General features: G+C 39.7%; 1 protein-coding gene across 1 annotated transcript; it reads left to right on the top strand.

Annotated features, from left to right (window-relative positions):
• Positions 1 to 1,006: 1,006 nt before the first annotated feature.
• sdhaf3 (succinate dehydrogenase complex assembly factor 3) lies at positions 1,007 to 13,756 on the top strand. The gene is made up of 2 exons (XM_085791156.1): positions 1,007 to 1,415; positions 12,923 to 13,756. The coding sequence occupies exons 1-2, from the start codon at positions 1,239 to 1,241 to the stop codon at positions 13,115 to 13,117; spliced, it is 372 nt and encodes a 123-aa protein (XP_085647282.1). The 5' UTR covers positions 1,007 to 1,238; the 3' UTR covers positions 13,118 to 13,756.
• The last annotated feature ends 3,118 nt before the right edge of the window (positions 13,757 to 16,874 follow it).

Below are 16,874 nucleotides of genomic sequence, written 5' to 3'. Positions count from 1 at the left end.
GACTACAGAGGCAATATATATGATTATCTAGATTTCAGGAATAAGTACAATATAAATTGTTCCCAAAAAGTTTACAATGATTTAATTACCGCAAGCTTTAATTGCTTCTATAAAAGGTTCTTTACTTTATGTATCAACTGTACCTCGTCTATTTCCTTTATTTATTTGTGATTGTCTTTTCTCAGATGTGAAATGTGGTAAAAATCGCTTTCTAAGATCCATACTATCTAATGAATGTTTTCCCTCACCTTTAAAAAGAAAATTCATGCTGGAAAGTTATTGTACTGATCAATCTACCTGCATAAAAAATATATTTTTTTATTTTAATTTTATTTTATTTTATTTTTTTTCATTTCATGGCTTTCCTGTTCCATCTGTTACTGTGTTCAATCTTTATTGAAATGCTGACATGTTAAGCTCAGTTTCAAAATGTATTTTATACTGAAATTTGCTGCTTGTAAGATTTGTATTTCTAATAAAAAGAAAAAAAAAAAAAGATTCTGAATCTCAATGGGATTATTCCTGGTTAAATAAAGGTTAAATATAAAATAAAATAAAAAACTCCAACACTAGGGGGCGGAAGAAAATATTTGTAATTTTGTTGCTATCGATGTTGATGGTGATTTTATTTTGTTTTGGAGGAATGTTCTGTTTGGGCTCCCTGACCTGAAAAAAAAACAAGGAAAAAGCTAACATAACTTTTATTATCAACCTTATTCTTTTAATGGCTAAATTTCATATTCACAAATGTAAGTTCATTAAAAAAAACCCTTCCTTTACTGCTTTTAACGGTGAGCTCAAGCAATACATAACCTCCATCAAATTTTCAAACAACCAGAAAGCGATTAAGACTATCAATATATGTGGAAACTTGAACATTTTTTTGTAAACTTATAAATTCCCCCTGGCATATGATATAAATGTGCTTTATTAATTGTATTTTACCATGAAAAACTGTTTTTGTATTGTGAAACAAAAGTTTTGAATTAAAAAAAAAAAAAAACTCCAACACTAGGGGGCGGAAGTGCGGCGCGGAGCTCATTTACCGCAGAAGAGGAAGAAGAAGAAGGTTAACTTCCGGAATAAACAAGGACATGTGTTAAATAACTCTCATTGGCGATGGCCTGTCTGTAGCGTCGCCACCTCTGTGTCTGACTCACTGCAGCTTTATGGTTTTTTGAGTTACAGGAGGAACTCGTTCATCACATTTTAAACGAAACATTCAGGGTCATTTCATCATGGCGGCGTCGGCTCACGTCTCCGCTGTCCGCGCGTTGTACAAGAGGATCCTGGTGCTGCACCGGTTCCTCCCCATAGAGCTGAAAGCGCTCGGCGACCAGTACGTGAAAGACGAGTTCAGAAGACACAAGAGTGCGTCAGCGGAGGAGGTGAAGGGCTTCATGACCGAGTGGCAGGTAACTTAAACCACTGACTGACACAAACAAACAAACCAGAAAACAGTGCTGTGAGTGTGGTGTATTGATGTGTTGATGAAAAGAAGGGATCACCGCCGACACGTCTTCACTTGCATTCAAAAAAGTAGTTTGTTAACAAGAAGAAGAGCAGTGCACAGAAAATGTCGAATCTTGGAGCATCTCATGGTGCCAATGTGAGATCTCTCTCAATATGGCTCAAAACCACAATCTTTATATACTTAACTTTCTAACTCCAAAACTCCACCTTCTCCCAACATAAGGATATAACTTTCCATATTAGGCATTAACTGTTCTACATTAAAGGAAGCATTCTGTAAATCCAAACAATAGCTGTATCCGTCTAACATACACACAGGGTTCCTACACAAGTATGGAAAGTATGGAAAGTATGGGATTTGATTTTATACATTTCCAGGTCTGGAAAAGTATGGACAATGGAAACTATTGTATGGAAATATATTTATCTGGGTTTGGTCTTATTCACATTATTATTTTTGTATGCGCTGTTGTACCTAGCTACAACATCCTGGAAATGATTTGGTTACATAATGGCATACAAATTCAGAATAATGAAAACAAATGATTAATTGCATGATTTATTAACATGATAAACATCTATTTACTTAAATGTCACAAATTATTTAAAAATTTTTTTTACTGAGACACTGCAAAAACTCAAAATCTTTCCAAGAATATTTGTCTTATTTCTTGTCAAAACTAATCTCTTTCCACTTAAAATAAGAATCATCACCTAAAAATAAACTTGTTTTTAGATCATTTGCACTTGTTTCAAACAAATTTTCACTTGAAATAAGTAGAAAAATCTGCCAGTGAAAGGAAGTTTGTGTTTGTAATAAGAAAGAAAAACTTGATCCACTATCAGATTTTTCTACTTATTTCAAGTGAAAATCTGCTTGAAAGAAGTAAAAAGTGTCTAAAAACAAGCTACTTTTTATGTGATGAGTCTTATTTTAAGTATAATGAGATTTGTTTTGACTAGAAATAAGACAAATATTCTTGGTTACGAGTTTTTTGCAGTGGAAGTCCGGAAATTAGGGTCTGGAAAAAGTATGGAATTTGGAAATGTAAAATGTGTAGGAACCCTGTACACAGTTCATGTCTTGTGTTCATAAACACAAGACAGGATCTATCCTATATATAATTTTCCGACCTTGAGTTCATGCTTCGGACCAGGCTGAACATCAGCTTAAGGCTCTGAACAACAAAAACACATTCACCTAGGGTGCATCTCACAAGGGTCACTCATGTCTCATCTGTTACTGTTACTAAACACTTTCCTTCAGTTCCAAGAAAAACAGAAGAACATAATACATGATGTTAAAGCAAAAAGTTCAGGTGGATAATTATACACTACATGAGTGAATCATATTAATAGACCTGAGGGAGTGAATGAATTAAATGATCATAGTAATAGCAGTAGTAGGCCTAGTAGTAGTACTAAACTTTATTATCCCCATGCAGGGCAATTCCTACAGCCAGCAGAGAATAAATACAGCACAAACAAACAACAATACATTCACACATGTAACCATACACTGCACTAATGTTTTGAAGGGACTGATCAAGCTGGGAATGGCTAATATATGAATAATAACAAGGCAAGGCAATTTTATTTGTATAGCCCGTTTTTTACAAACAGTTTGTCTCAAAGGGCTTTACATCATAGCATCGTAACAACATCCTCTGCCCTTTAGACCCTCACATCGACTGAGGAAAAACTCCATGGAAAACCCTTTTAACAGGGAAAAATCGGAGACACCTCAGGGTGAGCAACAGAGGAGGGATCCCTCACCCAGGACGGACAGACGTGCAGTAGATGTTGTTACAGACAAGACAGTTTACAGTTTATGACACAGAATGTGCGAAATATGGAAACACAATAACAATAAAAAAGTAGGCTATTTAAATCTGTTCGATATAGATGGAGCTGGTTACAGTGTGAAATAAAAAGTGGGTATGGAAAACCTCTATTTCTGTCATATTTTCATTGAATGAGTTTGAAAGTTAGTTCAAAGGCGACCAGCATCAGCACAAAGCTGATACAGTTGATGTGTTTCTTCAAAAAGAAAAAGAAAAAACTCTGACAAGCTAACCCAAATATTAATACTCTATCCTGATAGTGTAATTTTCACTTCAGGAGGCAAAATCTAAAGAGCATCCATTTGAGCACAATACGTTATATTACATTTAATATGGACATTGAGTGACTAGTGTACTGAGACCAAGAAATGTAAATGACAAACAAAAAGAGAGACGAGATACGTCTCCCCTAATTTTACACTTAGCATAACGGTACTTAAGTTTTCCTCTCACTGGTCATGTTATCTCTGAGGTTTTGTCTTGCTCTGGTGTAATGTCAGTTCATCACCACATGATGACAGAGTAGCCTCAGTAAACAGAAATGAAGCATCTAGAGGCAGATGGAGTTTGATCCATTAATGCAATAATCAGAATTGGGCTGTACCGTAGCCTACAAAGTCCCTGTGTAAATATTGTAACTGCTGTTTATTATTATTATCATTAGACCACAGTAAGTGTAGAAACTGAAGGCAGATGTAAGCTATTCGTCATCCTCAGAGGTAAATGACCTTGTCCTTGTTTTTTGTTATTTGTTTGTCTTCGTAGGTTTGCCAAAGAGAAACTTCCCTTCTGGGACAATAAAGTTTATTTGTTTTATTCAGATGAGGTAAAAGAGAGTCACAACTGTAACAAGCTGATATTATTCCAAGCCCCACCTGTACTTTTGTGCAGGTATGGATAGTTTGTTTTGATATGGGCGGAGGCTTGAGTCTACTGCTTATCCCGTTGCACAGGATATAATCATCTCTGGCCAGCAGGTGGCACTCATAATTAATACAATGCATAATTATATTGTCAATACTCACATGGTAACATGGTACAGTGTCGTCAAGATGAAGTTGCTGTTGAATCTGTGTTCTCCTTAAAAGCCTCTAGAGATGTTTCATTATATTTTGGGACCATCAGGTGACTTCTAACATGATAGGTGAAACATGGCCGGAAAAATCAACTGGCCCAGACCTGAGAGAGTGAACGTCTATTTTGCTTTACTTGGTGCTTTAGGTTTGTTGCATGGAAACATCACATGCAGACATTTCTAATAAACCATTACATCTCCATTAGCTCTGACTGATCAGTATAGTTAAAGCTAAAGTAGGAGATCCTGGAAAAAGGGTTCGAGCAGGCTACATTTTGTACACAATTCAAAAGTCCAAGCCCCTTTGTTAAGACTTTCTCTCTCAAGCCACAAAGCTTGTTCTTTTCTGCTGTAACGTTGCTGCAACTGTTTCATTGAATTTAGCAAGCTTAGCATAAGCTCTCGCGTCGCAATTAGTGCACAAAGCAGGGTACGCGCAGACGGGGGAGGGAGGGGCAGATGGCAGTTTGATAGATGCATCACGATCCAATGAATTTCTTGGTGGATGGTGTTTTTACAGGATTGTCCGTTCCATAGGTGACTGACATTTCTCATTTTTGTGACAAAGCATTTAATTAATATGTTGCAATTGGGGTGTGAAGAGGATTTCAAGCAATACAGGAAAAAAATGCTCCAGAAAAAGATCTCCTGAAATTTTGTCTTTAGTCAGAAAAAAACAACCAAAAAAAACCCCTCCACTCAGTTTATTGTAATTTTATTCAAAAATGCTTAATATTTCATCAAAATGATGTTAACAATTAACTATTCAAATTTTCCTCTTGTGTTTTCTTTAAATCAACGTCCTGCCTGACAAACAGTCGTCTGTCTCTTCTGTCTTTACTTGCCTCCTTGTTTTTATCTCACTCGGTATCCAGACAGTTATTTTTCAGCTATAATTCAGATGATAGAGAATCTCCAGTGTGTCGGTGTGTGTGTGTTTGTGTATGTGTAGGTTCAGTCTCATTAACAGCCGACTGCTGACCTGTTACCTCCTCGTCATCAAGTGTGTGTGTGTGTCTGTGTCAGTGTGTGAGAATGCCAGAGCTGATCTCTCCATCAGAGGAGATAAAGCCGAGCTGCTGATACAGCGCTGAGTAGTTAAAGTGTACAAGTGTGTTTATGTGCAGGACGGCGTCTCTGGTCTGCCTGGTCTGGCAGTGTGTGTGTGTGTGTGTGTGTGTGTGTGTGTGTGTGTGGGTGGGGGGGGCAGTTAATGTTGCATTGTGTTTATTGATTTTGTTTGTCCCATGAGTGTTGTAAAAGCTGAACTGCATCCAGACCTCTGATCTGAGAAGATGGTGGTGTCTCTCTGAGCCATAGTCCTCATGAGAGATTCTTCATCCCTACAATACAAGTTAACCCTCATTCATCTGATATAGTATAATGTGCCATAGCAATATTTGACATCAGTATGATAACATCTTGCAGTACAATACACTCTGTCCTTTTATCAATATTTGTCCAGTGGCTGTTGGATGTGAATTCCCTAACATCTGTACTGGGACATTTTCTGGTTGTTTTCTGGTTAAACCGATCGAACTTGGCACCTCACGAACCAGGGGTCGAAAATATCATCACTCAGTCTGTCAGTGACATTCGCAATTCAGGCTGTCACACTATTAGAATTTCAAATTTCAAAGCTTACTCAATTTGTGAAGCCACTGTTGAATTGCTTCTTGCCAATTAGCTCAGAGCGATTAGACAACGGCCTTTGGTTCCAGGAGTTGCGGGTTCGAGCCTCAACTAGTGCAAAATTAACATTATAACTGTCTTGTCTTCCTATTTTCCTGTTTGTTGCTCCTAATTTAGCCAAAAATAGCCTGGACCCGACCCATCGCTGCGCGGCAGCTATAATTTTTTATATTTTCGGACCAGTGCATCAGGTCAGGTTGGTCGGCTGGCCCGGCACATTGAGAACACTAAAGCCTACATTGTGATTGAGAGCCGGGAAATACCGGCTAACTGTCTTTGTCGTAACTGCAGCGAACATATTGAAGGCGGGATGGTTAGATTTTTTTAGATAAACGTTAGCCAATGTTGTTAGCCACAGCCTGTAGCTGGGCTACTTAGCTTTGAATATGCTTGCATTGATTACAAAGCAATTTAATAATAAAATATTGGTAACATCTATGTATATCTTTGCAGTGGTCCAAGAGCTGATAGGGATGCAAATTTATGATTATTCTTTCACATGATTTTAAGAATAAGACGTAATTCCAGTTGTTTGAACATCAACTCACAAACTGAAGTAACAGCAATAATTGAGGCCAATTAGCTTCACATACACTCTCCCTCTAAACCTGTAAAACACTGCCAAAGTCCAGCACCTCTCTTCCTCCTCAGACCACTGCTGCATAACCTCATCAGAGTCTGTACTCTGATTAAATCACAGATGCTCAACAAGGTTTGTGGTGTTGCCACGGCACCTCACAGTCCTCCCACACACATCACACACAGCGGCGCTGCTTTACCGATAACTGAAAAAGTTCCACATTAGACTACATTTACAGTCTGCCGCCATCCACGTCATTGCTTTTGTTCAGCGGCTGTGATGCCAGGAATCATGTTAAAGGGACAACGAGGAGTTTCTATTTGGTTATAAAAAAGTCTCACGTTAATGTGGATGAATCTACGCTACCCACACTTGTTAATGGCTCCATTTTCGATAAATATATCGTTTTGTCTCTATCGTTATTTTGTTATTATTAGTGGTGGTGGAAATGCTGGTCGAGCCGACCAGCGCTTCTTTACTTTCGGTTTCGTGGCGAGTCATGAGAATAACGCCGCCAAATCGCCGTTTATGGTCGGAACTACGACCGTATGTGATCATCTTTGAACCTCTGACTTTAATTATTGATGAATGAAAACATGAGTCTGTCTTGCGCCGGTCAAAGAATTTCACGGTGCGCGCGGAGGCTCATAAATGTAGTGTGAAAACACTTCGCTTTTCCAAAACTCCTCGTTGTCCCTTTAAAGAAGCTAACTGATTAAATGATCATCATCAAAGATAACATCCAATGGGATTAATAAAATCTACAACACAGCGTCAGTAGTTTTTCATAGTATCTTTGAATACTGTGCATAAAAATATATCACCAGGCTCTAGGTCTAAGATCATAGTCGTTCTGACTTTGGCGTATTATCTGCTTCTCAGATTCATTGTACATGATGTGTCATTAAAAGCTGCAGAGCTCCCAGTTCTTATCTCACTGGAGCTATTAGCGAGATAAGAAGTGTCATGGGTGTGAAGTGCCTTCTTGTTTTTAATCTTATCTGACTGGGTGCTCCTTCATTGCATCATTGCGAGGGAAAACGTCCTTAGCCCATTCCCTTTCCATTTGAGTGCCCCAAGTATCAGTCCTGGGACCCCTACTCTTCGCAGTATACACAATTTCACATGACACCCAGCTATACCTATCGTTCCCACCAAACAACCCTACTTTCTCAAAGCAGTTCTCAGCCTGTCTGCATTGATGAAGGAACACCACCTTCAGCTAAATCTGTCTACTTAAAGGTATAATATGTAGGAATTCCCCCCATCTAGCGGTGCCATTGCATATCGGAACGTATTCTTGATGTTGCATTCACGTGAAATCGGGCAGACGTCAGACAGACAACAGACGCTGCATGAGTGCTCTGCCAGCACGAGGCAAAACAATAAAGGCGCAACAATATGTTGTCATGGTGATGTCGTATTGTTTACCTGGCCCACTTTTTACCGTCTTTCTCTCGTCGAGTAAAATGACATCCGGTTGGTTTGCCGACGGCCGTCTGCCTGACTGCACCTGAATGCAGCATCAGTGCCTCCGTCCTTCCTCACACAGTGGTGACAGTTTTAACTGGCGCTACCTGGAAAACTTTCTCCCCGAGCTGACGGCTCCGCTGAGTTTCCGTGGTTACCTACGGTCACGCTGCCACTGAACGTAAAAAATGGCGATGCAACATGGCCGCCTCGGTTCGATGCGTCGCCCCCTTAACAACTTGTAACAACTCATTATTATTATTTTTTTTTAAGTATATTTTTTGGGCTTTTATTGCCTTTAATTGATAGTGCAGTCGAGAGAGAGACAGTGAGCTAAACGCCGCCCCTGTAACAACTCATTCTAAGGTACGAGAAAGCTTTCATTTGTATGCGGGTGTGATTCGACTTCAGTGAAATACGTATTTATGAAAGCAATATTTGATTTTTGCTAATAAAAAGCCAAATAAATTACATACTGGGGCTTTAAGTCATCTTGGCCAACCATCCATATCAAAAACTTGGCTGTCATGTTTGATGACAAGGAGCTCTCCCTCTTTGACCACGTTGGACCGTGGAGGAGAGCAGCACGGCCATCCAGGTCGTGTCATTCTGCGTCATCCAGCCTCTTCGTTTGTTGAGATGTCTTCTTGCGTCACTGATTGGCACAGCTGTTTCAGACCAATGAGAACAGCACTGTGCCTTGGTAAGAGTGAATTTAATAATCGTCACTCACACCCCTCCCTGTATTTCCAAACTCAGCCAGCGTACTGTTGCACTTTACACTGCCGCATCTTCGGGAACTGAAACAGCTGGTACACTTGGAGACACCAAGACCTTCTGTTGTACACTTAGAGGTAGAATAGACTCAGCGGTATATTGAGCATCAGTTAGACCATAGCATTTGAGTAATTTTTACCATTAATATTCATGCGCCTCTCATCTGCTAGTTCCCAAAAAAATAATCACTCCTGAGGGTATGCCAGGTATTATTTTTTCTGGATGGGGCAGAGCCAATGTTTTCCAGCACAATTAAACAGTGTAGGGGAATGGTAAATCACCCATCTGCAGGTAATTTCTCTAATGAAGTCGATGGTGATTGCTGCTGAAATCCTGAGAGGTCCCTTTGTCATTGCAGTAGCTGTGAAGCCACAGTGGTGAGTGGAGGCATTTACTTTCATTATGCCTCTCTATAACAAGTATGCATCGTTTTCAAACCCAGAGTCCATCTGAATCGGTCCCAGTCTGGGACTGAGGGGCTTTGGTGGTCTCTGTTACCAAAGCTCTCAGCTCTAGTGAAAGCTCTGGCTGTATTTCAAATGAGAGCAATTCAATGGAGCAATTTATTTTCCTGTTTTAATTGCTGCGTCATCTGGCCACGGCAAAATAACAAAAAGCCAAAGCTGTGTCTGTGATACATCAGTGGGAAAACCACCTTTGGTCTTTGAATGGATACCTGGGCTGGACTGATGGCCCAGAGATTCTCATGGTGAGAGCTTTAATGGCTTTTGTTTTAATGGATGCCGTGTGTACAAACCTACAGAAGGCTGGACACGAAGCTAAATTAAACTCTCAGTTTTATTAAACAAGTTATCTGTTAAATCATCTCTAAAACACTGTGAAGATGACAGATATCACCGTCTATAGATGTTTCACTAGTTACAAAGAGCCTGACGATAGACATTTCATCAGATTTGTTTTATACGTCCAAAAATTGACACACATTATAAACATTATAAACACCAGACTGGCCAGGCAACCGGTCAGTCACTCTCTGTGTCAGAAGTGAGTGGCGTTAGTTTTTTAGCTTGACAGGAAGGTTCATTTACAGCTGAAAAGACCAGTTATTGGAATATGGATGTATTTTTATTTTACGTTCCTGTCATGTACCCGAGCCTCAGGGCTTTTTAAGACATAAAATCAAATTTCTTTGAAAAATAAAAGGATATTTCACAGTTTGGCCTCAGCAAAATATTCTCCCGTCTCTTCTAAACTTGAATAATTTAATATAATCTGCCGCTAAAAAAAAGAAAAGAAAAAGAGCTGACCTGATACAACTCACAATCACCTTCACCTCAAGAAATAAACATGGAGGGCATTTTACCAAAAAGTACATTCATAACCTCCTCAAGGGCATGGAGGAAAAACAGGAAAAGTGTAATTCTCAGTGAATAGCAGTGCTATTTAATTATGATAATTAAAATCAAATAGTAATCAGTGTTGCAGTGGCAGAACTTACTGTGAAATAGGACTCATAATGCTGTAAGTGAGTGGTATCATTGATTTCTGAAAATGTAGGAGTAGGTTAACAGTGTCAAAAACCAGATTTAAATAATTCATATAGGACATCAAACTTGGAGGCAGTTTTGGATTTTTTCCATTCTCTAGTTTAGAAAAGTGGACATTTAAAAACAAGTTTTGATTATCTTTCCAGCTTTCATGTCAGACTGCATTCCCTCTTTTAAACGGGGTGCGGGGAAAAACTGAAACAGTAGCATCGCGATATTTTGCATGGCCATATTGTGTCGATATACGGACGCTAAGTACCGATCTGAACAGACTATGAAATGAAATTTATCCTATTAGAAAAAACAAATGTTAACAAAGTTTTCATTTGGATACATAATTTGCATTTGACAAAGGCGAATAAACCGCAATATATCGCAGCATATTGTAGCGTTTTTAATATAGCAATAATATCGTATTTAGACGCAAGTGTCGTGAGAATATTGTATCGCAGGGCCTCTGGTGATTCCCATCCCTACAGTGAATTGTTGCATCCAGAAAACAAATCTGCAGAGTCACTTCTGAGCTGCAGCCTCTCAGACAGAGGAACATTCACCGTCCACTCTACCTCCGTGGGTACGAGTACTTAAGTCTGCAAATCTCTAATCCAATAGAGGTGGAGAGATCTTCAGAAACCTTTAAAGCTGTTTAATTCCTTCGTACCACATTCATTGTGGTACACGTGTCTCTGCCCTACACTCTCGATCATGTCTCAGAGGGAACAGGCAGTCAGACTTAGTGCATTGTGAGTACAAAGGAGAGACTCATCTTGATTTGTTTTATTTTATCTGATAAAAATAAATGAAAGTAGATGCAATCTTATGTCAGCAACCATAACACCTAATGATGTTTAGACCAATGAGAGGTTTTGTGACAGTATCATGCAGATTGTAATACTGTCATGGCGACAAAATCTATCCACGGACGCACAGATGAAGCACAAAAAAAACTGCCTGACACACACCAGAATTGTCCGATCAGTCATTTAGATAAAAAAGTAAAATGTACGGGCACAAATGTACCAAACTGTTGGCGTATTCCTTTGAGCTATAACGTCCTGTTTCAGGAAGGATATTTCTCCCTTGGCAAATGTTCAACGTAATTACATTATGTGCAGGAAAAAGCCTCTTAGATAAATGAGTTGTTATTGGTTACAGTGGGAGAGTTCCAAAAACACAAGATGCTTTATGAATGGGAAAACACCAGACAGCGACTACGTGCTCCTCTTTGTCCAGATGATTGAACGGCTTCTCAGAAGTCAAACATATGGAGGCGGCCGCGGAGCCGCTCAGGATGATTCACACACACCGACAGCTTCGTCACTTCTCACGTGGACAGCAACTGGACAGCTCATTGTCTTAGATTGATTTGACTGATCCTGAGTGACACCAGTATTGTAGATTTAAGAACCTAATCTTGATTTTTACTGTACAGGTAATGTTTATTTTTTCCTTTATATTTTTTTTCCATTCAAGGACTAGTTGTCGTCGAGGGGGTGAGAGTGATAAACAAACCCAGAGCCTCTGCAGTCGGCATCAACTGTCACTCTGCTTTTACTTTAACAGCATCTGTTTGGCCCTAAAGGAACACGAAGGGTAAAAAGCCAACAATCACTGTCAGGTCCTCGACCTTTACAGGTTTATTTTTGTAGGTTGTAATTGCCCTGTGAGTCCTCTCTTTGTTAAGTGCATTCACCAAGTGAGCTGCTGAATTACGGGAAGATTGGTGATGCAGTGAGTTTGAAACAGTACGTTGTGTTAGGGACTATTTTAGAGCTGCAACAATTAATCGAACGATAATCGATTATTAAATTAATCGCCAACTATTTTGATAATCAAATAATCGGTTTGAGTAGTTTTTTAAAGAAAAAAAAGTCCATATTCTCTGATTTCAGCTTCTTAAATGTGAATATTTCTGATTTCTTTGTTCCTTTACGACAATAAACTGAATATCTCTTTGGTTCGTGGACAAAACAAGACATGAGGAAGTCATCTTGTGGTTTGAGAAACACTGATTTTTTTCAACATTTTTTAACATTTTATTGACCAATCAACTAATGGATTAATCATTTAAATAATCAACAGATTTATCGATAAGCAAAATAATCGTTAGTTACAGCCCCAGACTATTTTCTGTAGCGTATTGATCCACATTTGGTGCTGTAGTATTAGTGTGTGGGACTGAGTCAGAATAAACTACAGTGTAGTATGTATTGGTGATTAAATATTCAGTGAAATATTGTGGTTCAATAAGGTGCATTTGATACTTTCTGGAAGCAATAGAGCTGTTAAACATGGCTCAAATATGATATATCAGTCTGTGACGAACACATACACACAAAACTGCAATGAAAACCTACGTATTTATCACTCACGGCTGCACCAGCCACTCAGTGTGATGATGTGTTCAATGAATCTGAAAATGGTGATAGCTGGAAGTGCAGGTGCTGAACGCTGCTGCTATATTCTTATCTTGTCTTTGTGACCACACCCTCCACCCCCACAGATGTACAAGGACACCCTGCAGACTCAGGTGCTGGAGTCGGCGGGGAAGCAGCTCAGCTCCGTGAAGTTCGGCGCCGAACTGCCAGAGGGGAGACTCACTGATTTCCAAGACGAACAGGTCGGCCAACTGTACGAGCTCATGCTGGAGTCCACCAAACCCAACAGACAGTTTAACATCCAGGAGGACGGCAAGTGAGGCTGCCAGCCCCCCACCCCCGACTACAAATAACACAAGGTGCTGTGATTCAGACCACGACTATTACCTCTCTGAGTGCTTCAGATGAAGAGTGCTACTCAAAGCCACTAGAGGCTTTTAAGGACATTTGACTGTATTAAAGTGCTGTGTAATATCTCCGTGTTCCTGTGCTTGTCTCCTTCAGCGTATTTAATAAGAAGCAGCTCGTGATGCTCATCTGCAGGTGTATTGAGATGGCTCTGGTTCAGTTTCTTTTGTCAACTTTTTCTTTATACGAACACAATTGTGAGGGAGAGAGACGCACGGTGGTGTGTCTCCTCTGCCATCATCAGTCATGCCTCTTTCAGCTTCAGGGCTCATGTTGACATTGTTGAGGTGGGAAATATGAACAGTTGAATCAACACCGACACAAAAGCCACAAACTGTGTTGAGGGTGGTGATGTGATGTGGGGTGGGGTTGGGTGGATGGAGCTGTTATAAAAGTCAACTCACAGTTGTTGATGCGCTGTTTCTCTCCCACAGACTTCAAGCACCCCCATTCATTTCTCCACAAGTAAACAGCAATCAGTCATGCACCGTACAAATGTACCAGCGGTGACCCAGAGTCCTGCATCTGCTCAGAATAAAAGGCTGCTCTGAGCCCCTGCCTCCTCCTCACTCTCTGCTCTGTACTTATGTTTTGTTGTTGTTTGTTGATGTTACCTAACGTCTGCTGGCCTGGTCTCGTCTTAAAATCCACATTTCAGTTCTTTTTCTCAATTCTTTTACACCCTGCATCAATACATATGCAGTCAGCATTGTACATCTGCTTTATTAGAATCAGTTCCCATTGATTCTCATGTTAAAATGTCCTCACTCACAGCTGAAATAATAAACATGTCTACAACCTGCAACAAAAACAGTTTACAGTAGTCTAGATTTTTGTACAACTCACTCTTTTAAATTTCATTCAAAAAAATTCTCAAAGTTCTGCAGAATTCATGGAGTGAACACAAACCAAAGCCTTGGCTCCAGACTCTCCTCCTTTTTGCCCATTGTTGGATTCACCAGGAGGGTTAGGGTAGCATAAGGAACAGACAAGATGGTGATGATGACATAGCAGCTCACACAGCTTTAAACCCTTTGTCGACACAAATAACCACATTCGGTAACTTATTTTTTACAAATAAAATACTTATTTTTTTCATCTTACACACATTTTTATGTATTAAAGAGACCCTGAGGAGTTTGCTTTTGGTTATAAAAGAGTCTCATATCAATGTGGATGAATCTACGTTACCCACACTTGTTAATGGGTCAATTTTCAATAAATATATCATTTTGTCTTTATAGTTATTTTGATATTATTATTTAATGGTCTACTCGCCCAGCATTTCCTAGTTTCGCCGTCGGATCGCTAGTTGGCATCGCTTATGGTCGGAACTACGACGGTATCTGATCGTCTTTGAACCTCCGACTTTCTTGATTAGTGAAAACATTCTTGGCAAATGTTTTCGCTTTCGTCTGTCTTGCGCCGGTCCAAGAATTTCACCGTGCGCGCGGAGGCTCATGGGAAATGTAGTGTGAAAACACTTTGCTTTCTGAAACTCCTTGTAGTCCCTTTAATAGATATACCATTAACTTTATCTGTGTTTTTAAATATTCTTTATATATACACCTTTTGGAAAAATTATTATGTCCGGAGGGTGATGAACCCTGACCTTCATTTGGAGCAAAAATTAAAAAGTAAAAAACTCCTCTTACACCGTCCAACAATGGTCAAGGGTTGAAAAGTATATAAATGAGTGCCGTATAAAGGGTTAAACCAGTCCTCAGGAACCTGTGGGCGATGTCACAGACACTATACGTCCATCTTTATTCACAGTCTAAGGCCATGGTATGATATGTAAGTCCCACAGTCCAATCTCTTAATGAAATCAGTGATTAATATGAGCTGTGATAGGCCCGCGCTGTAATTGATTGAGGGATAATAAGCGAGGTGATTCTTTCAGTAATTGTTTAATATGACCTCCATCACTCCCTCATGGCAGCTGGTAATGAGCAGCACCATATGTGGCTAAGTGGCTGCTTATAGAGTGGGATGTGGGGGTCTGCAGGGAGCATATAGGAGGGAGGGGGAGCACACTCGACCTAGAGACAACATGAGAGTTTCAAATGTAAACTGCTGGAAGCGAAGAGGAAGATCGGGTGGAGCTGAGAGGAATCACAGAGAAAGTGCTCAAGTTATTCTATCTTGATGATTGTTTGAATCTGGAAATGCACAGGCTGTATGAACACTAAAAGCAGATTTTATGACACACTGCAGCTCTCCACGACCTGTCCAGTGGTCTCACCTGCTTATTAAAAGGTGACAGCAGCCACAGCCCGGGAGGAGTATCTGTCTAATGACGAGTTTCCATGCTGAGGCTCTGCAGCAGGAACTGGTCCTTCTTCACCATGAACCTCTGCTCTGTCTGGAGACCTGTGCACTGAGTGTGAAGGAGTCTAACACTTCGTTTGCATGCAGTGTTATGTCAGCTGTTTTCACTTGGAGGAAAAAAAAATCCCCAAGGCGTGTTAACCTGCTAATCAACTGGAATCAATCTGAAGTGGAGGTTTTAATAACTGAAGTGATGAACAGTGACGTTAGTGAGGTCGGCCTTCACTTGTTTGATTTCCAGGATCGTTTGTCCCCATCAAATCCTGTAAATAAACTGTGTGATATATTTATTTTATTTTTGAAGAAACAAATTTGTGTTGGAAGTTCAACAGAGAGAAGGGTGGTAAGAGCTGTGTTAGAAAAATGATAGGAGGAGGTCAATGCAATGGTTTCTTCACCTGCTTGCTTTTCCTGGTTGTAAATAAAACTTAAACTAATTTTTGCAACAATTTATAGCTGAGAAAGAGAAGGAGGGCTGCATCTTTCCCTGATGACTAGGAGTTATTACTGTGAATGCTCTGAGGATTAAATGCGTATAAATAAAACAAAGCTTTGTTTATGTTGATACCTGCAGCTGGGATCTCCTCATCTCTAGATGAAGCCTGAAGTTCATTAAACCTGGGTTTAAGTCAAACCTCCAGCCACTGAAGGTGTGTGATGGCTAAGAAAATAAGTGGTCCTTCAAAGTAAGAACATAATTCTGGTTTAATTTCTTTCAAATCTAGTAAATACAAAAGCAAACTCCTGGAAGATCAAGACAAGTTTTCACTGATTTGACATTTAGAAAAAAGCTTTCGTTGTTTCTCCAAGGAAATCAGAAGATATTAGTGAGAGTGGTCAGTAGTAGCAGAATGCCGAACTCTTCAGAAACCATTAATAATCGACGAGGAATTAATTTTTGAGACAGTCCTACTTAGATATGCAATTATGGAAATTTCATCAGACTTTACGTAAGGGTTCAGGTGGGATCTCTGCAGATATTTTTTAATTTTAATTTATTTATTAAAGCCTCATTCCCCCTCATTTACACGTTAAACATTTCTAAAGAGGACAATGGTGAGTGAAAGTATTAACACATTGAAGTGGTACCTCTCGCTCATCCAGAGCCAGTGAGCGTGTCCCTCCGTGTGTTTGGCAAATTTTCCAGGTTCAGAGTTTTGAGGTCCAGTCAGATTCACACTGTTGATTTCATTGTCTTCCGATATCAAGTAAATCCTCTGTATTTCAGCCATTTATTCCCAAAATTAATCATTATCTTCGGGGGTGAATGGATTCTCTGAGAGCTGGAATCGTTGCCTTCTGGTTGACTAGTTTCTGATAACATCCCCATTTATCCAG

This window comes from Trachurus japonicus, chromosome 11 (assembly GCF_045865225.1).
Source record: "Trachurus japonicus isolate A0001 chromosome 11, Traja_1.0".
Lineage (NCBI taxonomy): Eukaryota > Metazoa > Chordata > Actinopteri > Carangiformes > Carangidae > Trachurus > Trachurus japonicus.
Note: the sequence above shows the minus strand (reverse complement) of the source record. Positions and strands in the feature narration are given on the sequence as shown.